The 19,609-nt window shown below is 46.2% G+C and overlaps 1 protein-coding gene across 1 annotated transcript in view; it reads left to right on the top strand.

Moving 5' to 3' along the window:
• The first annotated feature begins 1,299 nt into the window (after positions 1-1,299).
• osbpl1a (oxysterol binding protein-like 1A) overlaps positions 1,300-19,609 on the top strand; it is a 120,741-nt gene continuing 102,431 nt past the window's right edge. The window contains 5 exon segments of the mRNA XM_055634279.1: positions 1,300-1,460; positions 5,491-5,623; positions 11,274-11,359; positions 12,288-12,362; positions 18,047-18,158. Of these exon segments, the coding sequence (XP_055490254.1) occupies positions 5,497-5,623; positions 11,274-11,359; positions 12,288-12,362; positions 18,047-18,158 (400 nt within the window). The 5' untranslated portion in view covers positions 1,300-1,460; positions 5,491-5,496.

The raw sequence follows: 19,609 nt of genomic DNA, 5'->3' as shown, positions 1-19,609 counted from the left end.
GAATGTAATGTTATAGTGTTACAATTACAAGAGAAATTGCAAAAAAAAACAGTGCAAGGTCTGCAAGGAGGTAACCCACTTGGAAACCCGCTTGGTCATAGGGAGAACGTGCAAACTCCATACAGACAACACCCGTAGTCAGGATTGATCCTGGGTCTCTGATGTTGTGAGGCAACAGCTCTACCAGCTGCACCACTGTACCACCTCAGAAGAAGATGCGAAAGACATGAACGCCGCAATATAAATGCAAATCTTGTTGCGTTTTAATGTTCGATTCCTGGGGAACACTTGGCAGACTGGGAAGGAGAGTCACAAAGAAGTGACATGAGTGCCTTTTTATTGGAGACCGGCATCTGGCGGAGAAATCATGGAGAGATAAACGTTCTTCTACTGGTGTACAGTAGAGAGCATACCAACTAGTTTCCTGTTTCAGCAACTCGAACTCCCAGGAATGAAGGAGACGACAGAGAGTGGTGAAGACTGGTTTAGAAGGATATGGGCCAAATCCAGACAGGTGGGACTAGTGTGGATGGGGCATGTTGTTCGGTGTTGTTAGGATAGGCCGAAGAGCCTGTTTCCACACTGTAATGGCCCGGTCCCACGATGCAAGTTCATTCAAGAGCTCTTCCGAGTTTAAAGAAAAATCAAACTCGTGATAAGTACGGAGAATAAACGTAGTGGGTACGTCGGAGCTCGGAGACGTCTCTTAGTGGGGTGAAGATTTTTCAACATGCTGAAAAATGTTCACGAAAGCCCCGAGTACCGACGAGCAGCCATTACTGTAAATCTCCGAGTTCGAATCAGGGCAAACTCGGGAGAACTCTTTGAATGAACTCGTACAATGGGACAGAGCTTTAAGACTCTGATGAGATGCTGCCTGACCTGTTGAGTTTCTCCAGCACGTTGTGTCTATCTTTGGTGTAAAACCGCATCTGCAATTCCTTTCTATTAAATATTACAGTGATGATGTTAGCTGCCGCAGTCAATGCTGGGTTTCTGTGCAAGGCAACACGGTGGTAGAGTTGCTACCTCACAGCGCTAGAGACCCGGGTTCGATCCTGCACAGAGGTGCTGTCTGTGTTGAGTTTGCATGGGTTTTCCCCAGGTGCTCCGGTTTCCTCCCACACTCCAAAGACGTACTGGTTTGAAGGTTAATTGGCTTAGGTAAAAACTGTCCCTATTGTGCTAGTGTACGGGATCGCTGGTCGACGTGGGACTTGCTGTATCTCTAAACTAAAACTAAAACTAAACACACCGGCAACAAATACAACTGCTGTACGGTTTGCAATGCAAGAAGGCGAGAGGCCGCCCTGGCGGTGTGTCCCACGCCGCTACCCGTCCATTTGGTAAACAGCAACACCCGGGAATCCGGGATCCCCGCCCGCTACATTGTAGATGTCGCAGCGCGGTCACGCGCTCCCGGGTCAACGCTCCATTGGAACCCGAGCCCTGATCCCCAGGTAAAGCGACAGCAGCAAACCACTCTTGTATCGTAGTAAACCACCGTGTATCTCTTGTATTGCAGCGTGGAACCAGGCAACCCAATGCTCCACTGTAAAACCTGGCATTAATTGCATTGGCACGAAGTTAGCACATTTTCTCGCAGTTGTCTTGTATTGAAACTTTGCCATGTATTACCACCACGAACTTTGCAGTCCGTTCGATTTTATAGCAATTGTATTTAGTTTGCAGAGGAAAGTGACTGTAGATGCTTGTTTCCATTTAAAAAAATGACAATGTGATTGAGTTACTCTAGCACTTTTTATGCAGTATTTAACTTATTTGAAGAGTCCCGACCCGAAACGTCACCCATCCTTTTGCTGCAGAGATGCTGCCTGACCCGCTGAGTTATTCCAGTACTTTTGTGTCTAGTTTTAATTTGTTCAGTTCCTTTGCATTGCTACATACATAGCCACAACGTTTGTAGTGTAAACTTTATTACAGTTTATATTTAATTTGGTTTGGCTTGTGTTTTGTATTTGAAACCGCTTGCATGCATTGCCACCGAAGTTTGCAGCGGAAACCAAAGATAGGATCTTTGGCAGAAACTATAATGCAGTTGTATTTAATGTCTACAAAATAAAGTGTGCTGGAGTAATTTAGCTGAGTTATTCTAGCACTTTGTTCTTCTAGTTTGGTTTTGTAGTTTTGCATTACATTGAAACTATTTTTATGTATTGTCACAAAGTTTGCTGGGCAGTGCAAACTTTATAGCATTTATATTTCATTTGTGGACACAAGTGACTGCAGATGCTGGTTTCACAATGTGCTGGAGTAAGTCAGCTGAGTTACTCTAGCACTTTGTTGCGTTCGGTTTGGCTTGTCATGTGACTTTACATTGAAATCTTTGCAGCATGGCCACAAAGTTTGTGGTGTTAACAGTTATTTAATTTGTCTGAAGAAGGATCTTGACCCGAAACGTCATCTATTCCTTTTCTCCAGAGATGCTGCCCGACCTGCTGAATTACCCCAGCTTTTTGTGTCTATCTTCCTTGTAAACTGGCAACTGCATTTCCTTCCTACACATTTAATTTGGTTTGCTGTATTACTTGTCTGTGCTGCATGAACCGTGTTTGGAATGTTAGATTGTAAGAATATTTTTGCAGTGACAGCTATTTTATTTGGTATTGTCATTTTGTTTTATTGTTATTTGGTATTTATTTTTCTTAACATCAGTTGTTACTGTTTCTGTCACAGTCACAGCGACCAACATATTGCTTGATTAAGCAAATTCCGATTCGGATTCAATTTTAATTGTCATTGTCAGTGTACAGTGTACACTGGGTGTACAGTATCAAGATGCACCAATTAACAAAGGGTGATTTTGTTAATTATTTCCAAAATACGCCCAATTTTGGAAAGCAAAATAGAATGAGTTTAGAAGTCGGGAACCATCGTATTTCCTTCCTGCAACCGTTTTACTACAAGACCAGCAACTTATTGCACAGAATTGCGCCATTACAATGTCTTTGTACATACTTACAAGTTTTCAAAAGAATGTTGCACAAAATCCTAATAAACCAGTAAAGCTAACCATAACATTTCTCACTGCATCACCAATCTTCCATCACAGCCGTTCAATGGTACTCGGGGAATTTGTGTCTCACTTGGTAGAGCTGTCACAGAGAGTAAAGCTGAAGATGTCTTCTCCACTTTAAAACAGTGATAACACTTCCAAGTTGTGGATGCAGTCCACACCATCACACAAACCCCCCAACCTCCCCTCCATAGACTCAATTTATACTTATTATTGTCAACAACACTTTTCACTGTACCTCAGTACACGTGACAATAATAAATTTAACTAAACAATCAACCTACAAAACTGCACGCCTTTTGGGATGTGGGAGGAAACCAGAGTATCCATAGGAAACCCACGTGGTCATAAGGAGAATGCAAAGTGCAAACTCTACACAGACCGTGCCCAAGGTCAGGATCGAACCTGGGTCTCGTGTTGTGAGGCAGCAGCTCTATTAGCTGTTCTTCAGACTGATGAACATACTGTACATGAGTACAATCATTCCATACAAAGGTACAATAGGTAGTGCAAAGAGAACAATATGAGAGTGCAGAATATAGTGTTAGTTAGAGAGAAAAAGTGCAGATTAAAATAATGTAATGTCCGCAATGAGGTAGGTTGGAAGATCATGACTTTTAGCTTATGAGAGGACCGTTAAGTAGTCAGAAGCTCCTCCTGAATCTGGTGGTGTGTGCTTTCAAGCCTCTGTATCTTCTGCCCGATGGGAAAGGGAAGAAGAGGGAATGACCATGGTGTGAGTGGTCCTTGATTATGTCGGTTGCTTTCCTGAGGCAGCGTGAAGTATAGATGGAGTCAATGGTGGGGAGTCTGGTCTGTGTGATGGACTGGGCTACATCCACAACTCTTTGCTATTTCTTGCGGTCTTTGGCAGAGCTGTTCCCAAACCAATCTGTGATGCATCCCGACAGTAAGCTTTCTAAGGTGCATCTTGATGTAGTAAAAAGTCGTTGGAGACTTGCCTAACCTTCATCTTCAGATGAGGTAGAGGTGTGTGTGTGCTTTGTTGGTCGTAGCTTGATGCATGCTTGTATTGTGACATTATTTGTAAACACATTATGACAAAGCAAGAAACACCCAAAGAACTGCAAAGTGCTAGAGTAACTCAGCGGGTCGGGCAGCATTTCTGGAGAAAAGGAATAGGTGACGTTTCGGTTCAAGACCCTTTTTCAGACAGCATCTCTGTAGAACACGGATTGGTGACGTTTCAGGTCAGAATGCTTCTTCGGACTTGTGGAGAGTGAAGTAAGCTGAGGGAGGCAGGACAAAGCATGATAGGTAACAGGTGAACACGGGCAAGGGGGAGCACCCAGTTAAAATCCACACGGCCACAGGGAGAACGTGCAATCTCCGTACATACAGAAACCGCAGTCAGGAATGAAACCAGGTCAGTGTCGCTGTAAGGCAGCAGCTCTATCACTGCGCCACAGTGCCGCATTGCGATCAGTTTAGCTCGGCACCGTGTTTGGCACAAACATTGTGAGTCGAATGGCCTGTTCCTATGCTGTTGTATGTTGTACGTTCTCACAAAGGGAACAGAACTAGAGGAGGCCCTTCAACCCAAACCAGATTCTCTTAAGAGCTCTATGTTGAGTTGCTGCCTTACAGCGCTGAGAGGCCCGGGTTCGATCCTGACAATGGGTGTGCTATCTGTACGGAGTTTATACATTCTCCCTGTGACCTGCGTGGGTTTTCTCCTGGATCTCTGGTTTCCTCCCACACACCAAAGATGTGCAGGTTTGTAGGTGAAATTGATTGGTATAGATATAAATTGTCTCCAGTGTGTGTGTGTGTGCCAGGGTCGCTGGTCGGCGTGGACTCGGTGCGCTGCAGGGCCTGTTTGCGTGCTTTATTAAAACTAAAACAAGGTGGTGGGTGCCTGGAATGTGCTGCCAGGGGTGGTATTGGAGGCAATTACGATAGTGGTGTTTAAGAGGGTTTTAGACAGGCACATGGATCTGCAGGAGCAACTATGAGCAGCAGTCAGCATGGTGAAGGGAACTTGCCTTGACCTGGACCTCTGGAGGGAGGGAGGGAGGCAATGAGGAAGTAAGGAACTGCCACTCTTCCTGTGAAGCTTTGTAATGTTTCTGGTAGCTTAAGCCTTCACAAGTAGAACGTTTGTGCTGAGCTCAGAGATACCACTGCAGAACAGGTTACAGGAACTGGCCCTTCAGCCCGTGAAGTCCATGCCGAACACGATGCCAAGTTAAAGGGGTGGCACAGCGGGTAGGTGACGTTTTGAGAGAGTATCTCCTTTAGATCCCTTCGAAGGTGGGGAGGTCTCATCCAACCGCACTCAGAATGAAGAAGGGTCCCAACCCAAAACGTCACCAATCCGTGTTCTCCAGTGATGCTGCCTGACCCACTGAGTTACTCCATCATTATGATACTAACTATGGTATAAACCAGTGCCTGCAGCTTATTTTTATTACATTTTGATCTGTTTTAAGGTACAGATGGAGGAGCAGAGGAAGATGGAAGACCAGTTGCTTTATCTGGCTCGAAATGGTGACTTGCCTGGCATGAGACAGCTGCTGGAAGCCCGGAAGGATGGAAAGGAACCTCTCAACATCAACTGTAAAGGTGAGTAGTAAAGAGGCAAGAATGTTTAATTATCAAAAAAAGACACAAAGTGCTGGAGTAACTCAGCGGGTCAGGCAGCACACCTCTGGAGAACACGATAATCGACATTTCCGGTCAGGACCCCATACACTGGCACTAGCGGTCACACCCTACACTAACACTATCCCACACACACTAGGGACAATATACAATATTTACCGAAGCCAATTAACCTACAAACTTGTGCATCTTTGGAGTGTGGTAGGAAAGCGGAGCACCAGGTGAAAACCCATGCAGCACAGTGAGAATGTACAAACTCCGTACAGACAAGACCCATAGTCAGGATTGAACCTGGTCTCTGGCGCTGTAAGGCAGCAACTCTACCGCTGCGCCACCGTGCTGCATTCAATTGATTGGTGGAAACGAGGAACGGCAGAGGCTGGTTTACAAAATAAGACACAAAGGGCTGGAGTAACTCAGAGTCAGGCAGCATCTCTGTAGAATATGAATCAATGACTTTTTGGGTTGGGGCTCTTCACCAGATAGCATTTTGGATTGGGACCCTGTTCAGACTTGAGGCTGAAGAAGAGTCCCAAACTGAAATGTCACCTATCCATGATCTCCAGAGATGCTGCCCGATTGGCTGAGTTCCTCCAGCACTTTGTGTCTTCACCATGTTTAGTTATCATATGTACTGGTAACGGATCAATGATATTCTTACTTGCTGCAGCTTTACAGGCACATTATTGCAATAACACATAAATATACAATATTATAGCGAAGTCACGCGAGTGACTATGTGAAGAGCCCGCCAGCCCGCATGCGCATCAATACGTGAACGCATGGCGCGCAAGTCGGAGCCGTTCGAAACTGCTCTGGCAGGTAAATCAATTTTATTTCCAGCGGGCCCGGAGTAGCTGATGGAGGCGGCCGGGTTTTGGGCCGCCGTGGAAGTGGAGCTAGGGAAAAACCTTTGCAGCTGCTGCCGTTGAAGCTCCGAACGGGAGCAGCCGGTCAGAAATTGGAGGCCACCGTGGGGCTCCATAGGAGCTGAGATGAGATATTGCGGCTGCCGGCATTAGAGCTCCGAACAGGAGCAGGCAGCCAGATTTGGAGGCAGCCGTGGGGCTCCGTAAGGAGCTAGGATTTCATAATTGCGGCTGCCGGCGCAGCCAGGTCAACTATCGCTGCAGGAGGATTAGCAGCAGCCGGTGAGTTAAATATAGTCACGACCAGGAGCTACCGCTCAGGTAAGCTCAGCAGCCATAGCACCGAGCAATTTTAACCATAGTTACTGCTACAATTAAAATTGAATCTGAATCTAGCTGAGGGGCTCAGCTATGCTGCAGCAGCATATAGTGTATGCTTTATTTTTGGGCGGCTATAACTAGAGTTGGCATTAATAGCGGTTGCCACTCGGTCACGTTTGTGACTATCATAGTAGATGGCATCCAAAGGTCATGTTTAATTATTTGGCAATATAACGATATATCTTATGCCAATAAAGTTTATATTAAAAATTATAATTACAAAGGACATTTATTATCACATACACTAAATGGTGTAGTGAAATTGGACTTGCCATTGCAGTCCAGAGCTCCTGGCTTAGGAAGCATTTTTTGAGCTGTGTCTATCAGACACCTGTGGGAGCTACACCTGGTTCAGGGTGGCGTCATGGTAATTTCCGCTCACTAGAAGGGACTGTTGGAGATTCTTTTATAAGAGACTCCAACTATGTGGATACCGATAGAGCAGTCGAATCTCTGATTTAATGGGGATATGCTTCTTTTAATCATATGAACGGAATTTGCTGTGACAACACCTGGCAGTATTTCTCCCACTCTGTCTAGCGGACTATCGGAAAGAGGTGACTCCGATTATAACGCCGGCTCATCCGAGTCATATGGGGGCCAGAGGCCTGAGGAAACAACACCTGGTACAGGGTTGCGCTCTATTTTCTCCCTGAAATACTCCGTTGAGGCTCCAGAAGGGAGCAAGGACTCGGAGTCACTAGCAGGTGCAACCTGTCTGGTAAGCATAATAATAATGATGATTAATACCGACAGAGCACCAATCTGCACAGCTAGTACTGATTCGGCTCCTAGAGGGAGCAGCTTGGCAACCCCGAGTCGGGGCAAAGTCAAAGCCACGTCTGTGGGACAAGTCCTATCGGACGATTTGGATCAAGGGGATTCTGTCACAACATCTATGCAGATGTGATTGTGATCCTGGTTCAAGGTTGCAATATTCCTCCCACTCGGATGAAAGGAGTATTGGAGATGGTGCCAAATAATATGCTCCGTGTTACGGAGGCGTGCACAGGCAGTTCAAGTCATACGTCTGTGCCAACTCCTGGTTCAGGGTTGCAATATTCCTCCCACTCGGAAGAGTATCGGAGATGGTGGCACAAAATATGCTCCGTGTTACGGTGGCATGCACAGGCAGTTCGACTCATAAGCCTGTGGCAAAGCCTGGTTCAGGCTTGCACTATTTCTCCCACTCTATGGGAGTGTCAGAGATCAGTTTGTAGCTGTAGCTCACAACATGAGTATGTGCCTGAATCCCATGCTTTAATGCATGATGTACGAGAGTCGCATAAGGAAGAGCTGCCTGCTCTTGATTTTCAATTTGCTGTTCCCTCGGGGACGGGCAAGCCACTACAAGAGGAGTTCTCCAGCGGCATCAGCTATCTAACATCACACCAGCTGAAGAATGGAACTTCGCTGAAGCTCCAACAAGCAAATCGACCCGGGTTCAGAGATGCTGGCAGGTAAGGTCTCTTTATTAACCTCTGTAAAACTCGGCAGGTGCATGTTGTGAATCAACAATGTATTTATAATAATCCGTAGGCACTCAATACCAGTATTCCTGATTGGCGGTCGAAGAGATTGTGTTGTGCACTCTGGCGACTCAGACAAGTGGTTTCAGTCTGAAGGCTGCGAAGCATTTCCTGATTCAGGTTAGCATTATGTTAAATTGACAGGGAACTCGTATTCCCACATCAAGGGGAGACTGTGTTTTCAGCTCTCGTCATAAGGTTCCGTCCGTATGGTCAATAGAGGAATGGTGGTTCAGAGTGGAATCAGTGACATCTCATCGGAGGATGAGTGGTCTGGCCAAGAACTAGAGGGGTATATTTCTGATACTTCTCAAGATTACAGAAACATGGAGCATGCCGAATCAGGTTAGCATTTGGCTAATCTGATCATGTGTTTAGTTACCTAGTTTAAGATGGATGATTGGCTTTAAGCAACTTAGTTCAGAGAATCGATCTTCAAGATGCATACTTTGCCATATCTATACACTTAAGGCACACATTATCTGGTGTTTTGATAACATAGCCAGTGGTGGAAGCTAATGCTGCCCTACTCAGATCAAAGGGCATTGTGTCATCGAGTTTTAGATAATATGCAAAATTTGCTGCTGATAATTCTTGGGGGTTATCAGTAGATACCTCTTGTAATATTAAGAATGAAGCAACATGAAATTTAATAGTTGCAATTTTGCCTATTCAATCAGGCCATGGTAAGGCGGCTGAAGCAACTCATTTTTTTACTCGGTCACAAGTGATGGCTGGGGCAGCCTGTCTTCTCGGGCAGCTAGCTCTGCACGATTGGATGGGAAGTTTATGAACAAAATATGTGAGTTACTTTTAAATGGAAGTAACAGACGTTGTGTGTGGCTTTCAGTTTGAGCCTAGAGAAGCGTTTATGTGATTGACATTGCTTGTGCTGCTTTGTCATTCTCTATAGTACCATAAGTGGGACAATAAATGATTGGTTATTCACCTGTGTTCACTAACGTTATGCAGGGTGTCTTTTATATGACCACTCTAAAAGCCTATACTCATTGTAGTGTGTGATCAATATCCCTAAATTATTATGCAAATATTCTTCTATTGTATTCCTAATGGGAGCAGTATTTTTAAGATGATTATGCTTTCAGCAACTGATCGCAGCACAAAGAACACAGTCTTTACTCAATCTCTGGCTCGGTCTCTGGGTCATAACTGACATTAGGGTGGTTTGTTATGGGAATGATCTCATAAGCAAAATGGGCATGATTGCGTACATTTGAAGTTGACAGCATACCCACCAGAGCAGAGATTCAGGGTGTCATTAGGTATACAAGTGCACTGAGCTTGCTAGTACCTATGAGATGAAAGATAGTTTCTTTATTGTTATTCAATACTCAAGATATTGCTGATGGCTCATTAGCAGCCAATAGAATGGGTAATTCCCTTTCATCATACAGCAAGAGACTTACATAGTGCGTGTTAATAAATTATAAAATTTGGTTGAATATGTCTGGATATTTGCAGATAGAATTCTGCATAGTGTTGCATGAGTTATTGTTTAACTCAAAGTCAATTGGGACTATGGTCCGGTTAAGAACAATGGCCATGTATGCAAGTTAGCATCATGGTATCAATAACCCATGTTTTTTCTACCATTAATGGTTTATCTGTTTAAGTGTTTCACACACAGATTGGGTTACTGCATGAAACCACAGAGCTTTGAAGACTTCACATAGTCACTCATGTGACTTCGATAGAAAATAGAAAGATTAAACGAGAACTTACCGTTTGAAGTTTGATCTTTATTTTATGAGAAGTTGAAGTGAGGGAATACGTGCCCACTCCCAACCCTACTTCTCATAAAAATCATTCGGTAGTTCTAAGGTTGTTAATCCTTCTATAGCTTAGGTCAGCAACTAGTCTGTGGTTTCATACAGCTGCTCCGAAGATTGATGCGCATGCGGGCTGGCGGGCTCTTCACGTATTCCCTCACTTCAACTTCTCATAAAATAAAGATCAAACTTCAAAGGGTAAGTTCTCGCTTAAACTTTCTATTATATACTAAATTATCAATTAATAATACTAAGTAGCCAGACTAAACTGAAGTCTGTCGTGCAACCAAAACAAAACTTTATTAGCTATAAGAACTAGTTGTACACACTTGAATTGTTTCCTCTGGAGTGTTGGGAGGTGGCGGGTAGACCTGAGAGATGTACATCAAATTATGAGAGACATAGATAGGGTAGATAGTCACAACCTTTTCCCAGTATTGAAAAATCAATGCTAGAGGGCTTGCCTTTCATGTTCTTGTACCTTCTTCACTATGGTAGCAGCGAGATGAGAGTATAGCCAGGGTGGTGTGGGATTTTGATTTTTTTTTTTCAGCTTTCTATCCCCTGCTACAATGTCTGAAGAGGGCTCCCAACCTAACACATTGCCTGTCTATTCCCTTCCTCACATGCTGTCTGACCGGCTGAGTTCCTCCAATAATTTGTGTGTTATTTTGGTAACCCAGCATCTGCAGTTCCTTGTGTTTTTCTACGATGACTTATTAATGTCACGGATACGAAGGTACAATGTAAAGCTTTGATTTGCATGCTATCCATTGTCTTTCATATTTACGTCTTTCATCTTTTCTTGAGTGGAAAGCACACAAACTAAACCTTTTCGCTGAACCTCGGTACACATGGCAATAATGAACTAAACTATACATAGATACAATCAATGCAAAATCAAATGTGATAGATAAAGTTGAAAAAAGACCCGCAGTGCTGGAGTAACTCATGATGATACTGGCTGCCTTTCTGAGGCAGTGCCTCCTATCATACCATGGCAGTGTTGTGACTAATTGACTAACTAGTTGTTATGTTTTAGGTCAGACTAAGTCTAACTTGGGCTGGGCCCCTCTGCACTTGGCCTGTTACTTTGGACATAAGGATGTGGTAGAGGAATTACTAAAGGTAAGTTTACAGACTTTGCGTGCTTTTGTGTTGAAATTTCACGTCAATAACATTATGATTGTCAACAACTGGGACTGAGGGCCTGAGCTATAGGGAGAGGTTGGACAGGCTAGGGCTTTATTTCTTGGAGCACAGGAGGATGAGGAGTGATCTTGTAGTGGTTAACTGAGGGGATATTTAGTCATACAGCGTGGAAACGGGCCCTTTGGCCCAACTTGCCCACGTCAACCAACATGCCCCATCTGCACTAATCCCACTTGCCCGCATTTGGCCCATATCCCTCTAAACCTGTCCTATCCATGTACCTCTCTAAATGTTTCATATACTTTGCAATAGTCCCTGCCTCAACTACCTCCTCCAGCAGCTCGTTCCATTTGAAAAAACATTTCGATAAGTATATTGATAGGATAGGTTTAGAGGGATATGGTCCAAATGCATGCAGATAGGACTAGTATAGATGGGGTATGTTGGTCAGCGTGGACAATTTGGACCGAGACTCTGTGCGTTCACCTGGCCTAATAATTTTAGATACCTCTATAAGATCACTCCTCATCCACCTGCACTCCAGGGAATTGAGTCCCAGCCTGCTCAACCTCTCCCTATAGCTCAGACCCTCGAGTCCTGGGCAACATCCTCGTAAATCTTCTCTGCACTCTATCCAAGTTAACAACATCTTTCTTATAACTTGATGCCCAGAACTCAACACAATACTGGCAACTCTGTATACTGTCTCCGGACATTACTGCTATATAATTGTACTGTATCTCAGATGCTTATCTAAGCTGTATCGAAATGCTTGTGCACTGATCTGTACACAAAACTGAATTTCACTCTGTACATGTAGCAATAAAGTACCATTGATCAGTAATCTGGGTATTGTATCCTAACGTGCAGTAGTGGATTATTTCCTGGTTTGTGTTGTTGCCAGATCGGAGCGGATGTGAATGTGGTGAATGATGTTGGGGATACTCCGCTACACAGAGCTGCCTACACCGGCAGGAAGGTGAGGGAGAAGCTACTTATAGAGTCTCAAAAACCTACACTGAAAGTTGTTCAATATCAGGGCGGCACAGTGGCATAGCGGGTAGAGTCACTGCCTCACAATGCCGGACACCCTGGTTTGGTCCTGACCTTGAATACTGTCTGCGTGGAGTTTGCACGTAAACCTTCTTTGCATCCTCTCCAAAGCCCCCACCATCCGCCCCTAATGTGGCGACCAGAACTTCACACAATACGCCAAATGTGGCTTAACCAATGTCCGATAAAGCTGCATTGTGACTTAAGATTCAAGAGAGTTTATTGTCATGTGTCCCAGATAGGACAATGGAATTCTTGCTTTGCTTCAATAGTAGGCATAAATAAATACAGAACAGAATAGATCCGTGTGACCATATACTAATGAATATATATATATATATATGTATGCACACATAAATAAACAGATAAAGTGCAATGAGCTATTAATGATCAGAGTTTTGTTTGAGTTGAATTTAATAGCCTGATGGCTGTGGGGAAGCAGCTATTCCTGAACCTGGATGTTGAGGATTTCAGACTCCTGTACCTTCTACCTGAAGGCAGCGGGGAGATGAGTGAGTGGCTAGGATGTGTGGATCCTTGATGATGCTGGCAGCCTTTTTGAGGCAACTACTGCGATAGATCCCCTCGATGGTAGGGAGGTCAGAGCCGATGATGGACTGGGCAGTGTTTACAACTTTTTGAAGTCTTTGCTCCTGGGCGCTCAAGTTGCCGAACCAAGCCACGATGCAACCGGTCAGCATGCTCTCTACTGTGCACCTGTAGAGGTTCGAGAGAGTCCTCCTTGACATACCGACTCTCCGTAATCTTCTCAGGAAGTAGAGGCGCTGTATGTGCTTTCTTTATAATTGCATCTGTGTTCTCAGACCAGGAAAGATCTTCAGAGATATGCACGCCCAGGAATTTGAAGCTCTTGACCCTCTCCACCATCGACCCATTGATATAAAAGGGACTATGGGTCCCCATCCTACCCCTTCCAAAGTCCACAATCAGTTCCTTGGTTTTGCTGGTGTTGAGAGCCAGGTTATTGTGCTGGCACCATTTGGTCAACTGGTCGATCTCACTTCTATACTCTGACTCGTCTCCATCAGTGATACGTCCCACAACAGTGGTCGTCAGTGAAGTTGATGATGGAGTTCGCACTGTGACCGGCTACGCAGTCATGGGTATAGAGTGATAGTAGGGGGCTGAGCACGCAGCCTTGAGGTGCTCCCGTGCTGATTGTTATTGATGTTGACACATTTCCACCAATACGAACGGACTGTGAATGAAGAAGTCGAGGATCCAATTGCATAGAGATGCGGAGAAACCCAGTTCTGAGAGTTTGGTTACCAGCTTGGAGGGAATGATTGTGTTAAATGCCGAGCTGTAATCGATGAATAACATATGAGTTTTTGTTGTCCAAGTGGTCCAGAGCGGAGTGGAGAGCTAGCGAGATCGCATCCACCGTTGATCTGTTGTGGTGGTAAGCGAACTGCAGTGGGTCCAGGTTTTTGTCGAGGTAGGAGTTGATTTGCGCCATGATCAACCTCTCAAAGCACTTCATCACCACCGACGTTAGTGCCACTGGTCGATAGTCATTGAGGCACGTCACCTTACTCTTCTAGGGCACTGGTATAATTTATGCCCTTTTAAAGCAGGTGGGAACCTCAGACCTCAGAAGTGAGAGGTTGAAAATGTCCGTAAAAACTCCAGCCAGTTGGTCCGCACAGGTTTTTAGAACAAGACCGGGTATACCATCAGGTCCAGGTGCTTTTCGAGGGTTCACCCCTCTGAAGGATCTTCTGACGTCGGCCTCTGTGACTGTGACTGAAATACCATCACAGCGAATGGGGGCTCGGGAAGGCACATCAGTGTTCTCCCTATCAAAGCGTGCGTAAAACGCATTGAGCTCGTCAGGCAGTGATGCTACGCCGACATTCAAGCTGCCTCCTGATCTCACCTTGTAGGAGGTGATTGCATTCAGGCCCCGCCACAGCTGCCGAACATTTGTCTCATCCTCCAGTTTGGAGCAGGAGTCCCTTTTGGCCTTTTTGTTGGCCTTACATAGAAACATAGAAAATAGGTGCAGGAGTAGGCCATTCGGCCCTTCGAGCCTGCACCGCCATTCAATATGATCATGGCTAATCATCCAACTCGGTATCCTGTACCTGATTTCTCTCCATACCCCCGATTCTTTTAGCCACAACGGCCACACCTAACTCCCTCTTAAATATAGCCAATGAACTGGCCTCAATTACCATCAGTGGCAGAGAATTCCAGAGATTCACCACTCTCTGTGTGAAAAATGTTTTTCTCATCTTGGTCCTAAAAGACTTCCCCCTTATACTTAAACTGTGACCCCTTGTTCTGGACTTCCCCAACATCGGGAACAATCTTCTTGCATCTAGCCTGTCCAACCCCTTAAGAATTTTGTACGTTTCTATAAGATCCCCCTGCCATCGTCTAAATTCTAGGGAGTACAAGCCGAGTCTATCCAGTTTTTCTTCATATGAAAGTCCAGCCATCCCAGGAATCAGTCTGGTGAACCTTCTCTGTACTCCCTCTATGGCAAGAATGTCCTTCCTCAGATTTGGAGACCAAAACTGTACGCAATACTCCAGGTGTGGTCTCACCAAGACCCTGTACAACTGCAGTAGAACCTCCCTGCTCCTATACTCAAATCCTTTAGCTATGAATGCTAACATACCATTCGCTTACCAAGGTCGTATCTGGACTTCTTATAGACCTCTGTATCATCAGACATGAATGCCCGGTGTCTGGTCTTCAGAAGAGTGCGGATCTCATCGTTCATCCAAGGTTTCTGATTGGGAAATACTTGGAAGGTTTTTGTTGGGATACAGTCCTCCACACATTTCATAATGAAGTCTGTAACGACTATGGCGCATTCGTTCAAGTCCGTTGGCGAGTCCCTGAACATTGCCCCGTCTTCAGACTCCAAACAGTCCTGGAGTTGTTCCTCTGCGCCCCCCCCCCCCCCAACCCCCCCCCCCGACCAGCTCTGTGCGGTCCTCGCCTTTGGGGGTGCCCTCTTTAATTTCTGCCTGTAGGCAGGATGAAGCAGGTCGGATTTACCGAAGTGAGGGCGAGGGATAGAACGATGGACATTCTCGATGGTGGTGTAGCAGTAGTCGAGGGTGTTTGGTCCTCTGGTGCAGCAGGAGACAGGTTGGTGGAAGTTAGGGAACGATTTTCTTGAGGTTTACTTTATTGAAGATCCCGGCTACGGTGGTAAATGCACCTCGGGGTAAGGTGTCTGTTGTTTGTTGACTACGGCGTGCAGCTCCTCCAGTGATAGACGGACGTCTGCCTGGGGTGGGATGTAGACCGTGGTCAGGATGATGGAGGTGAATTCCCTCGGAAAGTAGAAGGGGCGGCACTTCACCGCCAGATGTTAGAGGTGTGGAGAGCAGGAGTTGGACAGGACTGCTACGTCTGAGCACCAAGCAGAGTTGACCATGAGGCAGACGCCCTACTCTCCCTTTCCCAGGTGCCTGTGTACGGTCTATATGGTGGATGGAGAACCCTTCAGGCTGGACCGCTGTGTCTGGGGAGCTGGGGGTGAGCCATGTCTCTGTGAAACAGAACACAGAGCATTCCCTCAGCTCCCTTTGATAAAGCAGCCTTGCCCTTAAGTCCTCCACTTTATATTCAAGGGACAGTACGTTGGCCAGTAGGATAGTAGGGAGAGGGGGGCCGAAGTCCCCTATGCTTCAGTCTTACTTGTAGAACTAATCCCGCATACCTGCATTAATGCACTATATTAGTACTGCATAAAGGAGCAAAAGGGGTGATAAATACGATGGTGCTGCGGTAGAATTGCTGCCTTACAGCGACAGAGCCCCAGGTTTGATCCTGACTATGGGTGCTGAGGGGACAGTTTATACGTTCTCCCTGTGACCGTGTGGGCTTCCTCTGGGTGCCCTGGGTTCCTCCCGCATCCCAAAGACGTGCGGGTTTGTAGATTAATTGGCCTTTGTAAATTGCCATGGATGAGAGAAAGTGGGATAACGTGGAACTCGTGTGGACGGGTGATCGGTGGACTCAGTGGGCCGAAGGGCCTGTTTCCATGCTATATTTTTCAATCAAACAATTCAAGCGTCCCTTTTTAAAGCTCAATCTCATTCCCAGTTCCCGACACCCCACTCTCGGTTTCTCTGTCAAATCGGGTGATGGGAGGTTAGGCACAAAGCTGCTGCTTCAGCGGAACAGGCCCTTCAACCCACGATGTCCGTGACGAACATGAGTTAAACTAAGTTAAACTAATCTCCCCTGCTTGCATACGATCCATAACCCTCCATTCCCTGCATATCCATGTGCCTATCCGAAAGCCTCTTAAACACCACTATCGTATCTGCCCCCACCACCACCACTGGCAGCACATTCCAGGCCCCCACCACTCTCTGTGTATGTTTAAAAAACACAACGAACTTGCTCGTACTTCTCCTTTAAACTTCCTTCATCTGACCTTAAAGTTACTTCCTCTATAATTTGACATTTCTGCCCAGGTTTTGTCCAGCCCCAACTTACTGTTGCAGCTTTCTCCCCCCTATTCCAATCCGGCTGAAGGAAGGTCGCGACCCAAAACATCGCCTATCCGCGACCTTCCTTCGATGTGGCCTGGTCTGCAGCGCCAAGGTATATTAATGATTTGGACGAGGGGATTGAATGCTTTGTGGCCAAGTTTGCGGATGATACGAAAATAGGTGGAGGATCAGGTAGTGTAGAGAAAGCAGGGACTCTGCAGAAAGACTTGGACAGGTTGGGAGAGTGGGCAGAGAAGTGGCTGATGGAATATGGTGTAGCAATGTGTGGAGTCATGCATTTTGGTCGTAGGAATAAAGGCGTAGACTACTTTCGAAATGGGGTGAGAATCCAGAAATCGGAGGTGCAAAATGACTTGGGAGTGCTGGTGTAGGATTCCCAAAAAGTTAATCTGCAAGTCAAGTCAGTAGTAAAGAAAGCAAACTCAATGCTAGCATTTATTTCAAGATGGCTTGTATACAAAAACAGGGATGTAATGTTGAGGCTCTATAAGGCGCAGGTAAGGCCGCATTTGGAATAGTGTGAGCAATTTTGGGCACTATAAGTGAGGAAGGAGGCACTGGCTCTGGAGAGGGTCCAGAGGAGGTTTACAAGAATGATCCCAGGAATGAGTAGGTTAACCTATGATGAGCGTTTGTCGGCACTGGGCCTGTACCGGCTGGAGTTTAGAAGAATGAGGAGGGACCTCATTGAAACATACAGAAAGGTGAAAGGCTTGGATAGAATGGATATGGGGAGGATTTCAACTAGTGGGAGGGTCTAGGACTAGAGGTCATAGCCTCAGCATTGAAGGACGTTCTTTTGGGAAGGAGATGACGAGAAATTTCTTTAGTCAGAGGGTGGTGAATCTGTGGAATTCTTTGCCACAGAAGGCTGTAGAGGCCAAGTCAGTGGATATTTTTTACATCAGAGATAGATAAATTCTTGATTAGTACAGGTGTCAGAGAGTATGGGGAGAAGGCAGGATAATGGGGTTTGGAGGGAGAGATAGATCAGCCATGATTGAATGGCAGAGTAGACTTGATGGGCCGAGTGGCCTAATTCTTCATGACCTTATGACCTGGAGCGTAGGTGTTCAGCAGAACAATCTTGCGTTGTGTGTTGCAGGAGCTGGTTCTGCTATTGTTGCAGTACAGTGCAGACGCTGAGGTCATCAATGGAGACGGGCAGATGGCCAAAGGTGTGACCCAGGATGAGGACATCCGATGTATGCTGGAAGGTAAGAGGAACGAACCATCACGGATTTGCCCAGCTACTGATTTGACGCAGTCTCTCTTGCTCAGAGTAGGGGAATCGAGAACCAGTGGACGTAAGTTTAAGGTGAGGAGGAAAGATTTAATAGGAATGTGAGGGGTAACCTTTTCAAAGAAAGGATGGTGAGTGTATGGAATGAGCAGCAGGAGGAGGTAGTTGAGGCAGGGACTATCGCAACGTTTAAGAAACAATTAGATAGGAACATGGATAAGGCTGCTGGCCCTGACGGCATCCCCGGGCGCGTCCTCAGGGCCTGTGCTGCGCAGCTGACAGACGTCTGGACTGACACCTTCAACCTGTCACTTGCCCAAGCAGTTGTCCCCACTTGCCTTAAAACCACCTCCATCGTGCCAGCGCCAAAATGCTCCACTGCGGCAAGCCTCAACGACTTCCGCCCAGTTGCACTTACTCCCATCATCACCAAGTGCTTCGAGAGGCTGGTCCTGGCACACCTCAAAGACTGCCTACCCCCCACACTGGATCCCTATCAGTTTGCCTACCGCAAGAACAGGAGTACGGAGGATGCCATCTCAACGGCACTTCACTCCGCCCTCTCCCACCTCGACAACAGACACTTACGTAAGAATGCTGTTCATCGATTACAGCTCAGCATTTAATACCATTATACCCTCTAAACTGATCACCAAACTTGGTGACCTGGGCATCGACCCCTCCCTCTGCGACTGGATATTGGACTTTCTAACCAACAGACCCCAGTCTGTTAGGTTAGACAAGCACACCTCTTCAACCCTCACCCTGAACACAGGCGTTCCACAGAGCTGTGTGCTGAGCCCCCTCCTCTAGTCCCTCTTCACCTACGACTGCACACCTGTACAAGGTACTAACACCATCATCAAGTATGCAGATGATACAACGGTGATTGGCCTCATCAGCAACAACGATGAGCTGGCCTACAGGGAGGAGGTCCAGCACTTAGCAGCATGGTGGGCTGACACCATCCTGGCTCTTAACTCCAAGAAGATCAAGGAGCTCATTGTAGACTTCAGAAAGACTAGGGGCGGCACGCACACCCCCATCCACATTAACGGGACGGAGGTGGAATGTGTTTCCAGCTTCAGGTTCCTGGGGGTCAACATCTCAGATGACCTCTCCTGGACCCACAATACCTCTACTCTGATCAAGAAGGCTCACCAGTGTCTCTTCTTCCTGAGGAGACTGAAGAAGGTCCATCTGTCTCCTCAGATTCTGGTGAACTTCTACTGCTGCACCATTGAGAGCATCCTTACTAACTGCATCACAGTATGGTATGGCAACTGCTCTGTCTCTGACCGGAAAGCACTGCAGAGGGTGGTGAAAATTGCCCAACGCATCACTGGTTCCTCACTCCTCTCCATCGAGTCTGTCCAAAGCAAGCGTTGTCTGCGGAGGGCGCTCAGCATCGCCAAGGACTGCTCT

This window comes from Leucoraja erinacea, chromosome 4 (assembly GCF_028641065.1).
Source record: "Leucoraja erinacea ecotype New England chromosome 4, Leri_hhj_1, whole genome shotgun sequence".
Lineage (NCBI taxonomy): Eukaryota > Metazoa > Chordata > Chondrichthyes > Rajiformes > Rajidae > Leucoraja > Leucoraja erinaceus.
Note: the sequence above shows the minus strand (reverse complement) of the source record. Positions and strands in the feature narration are given on the sequence as shown.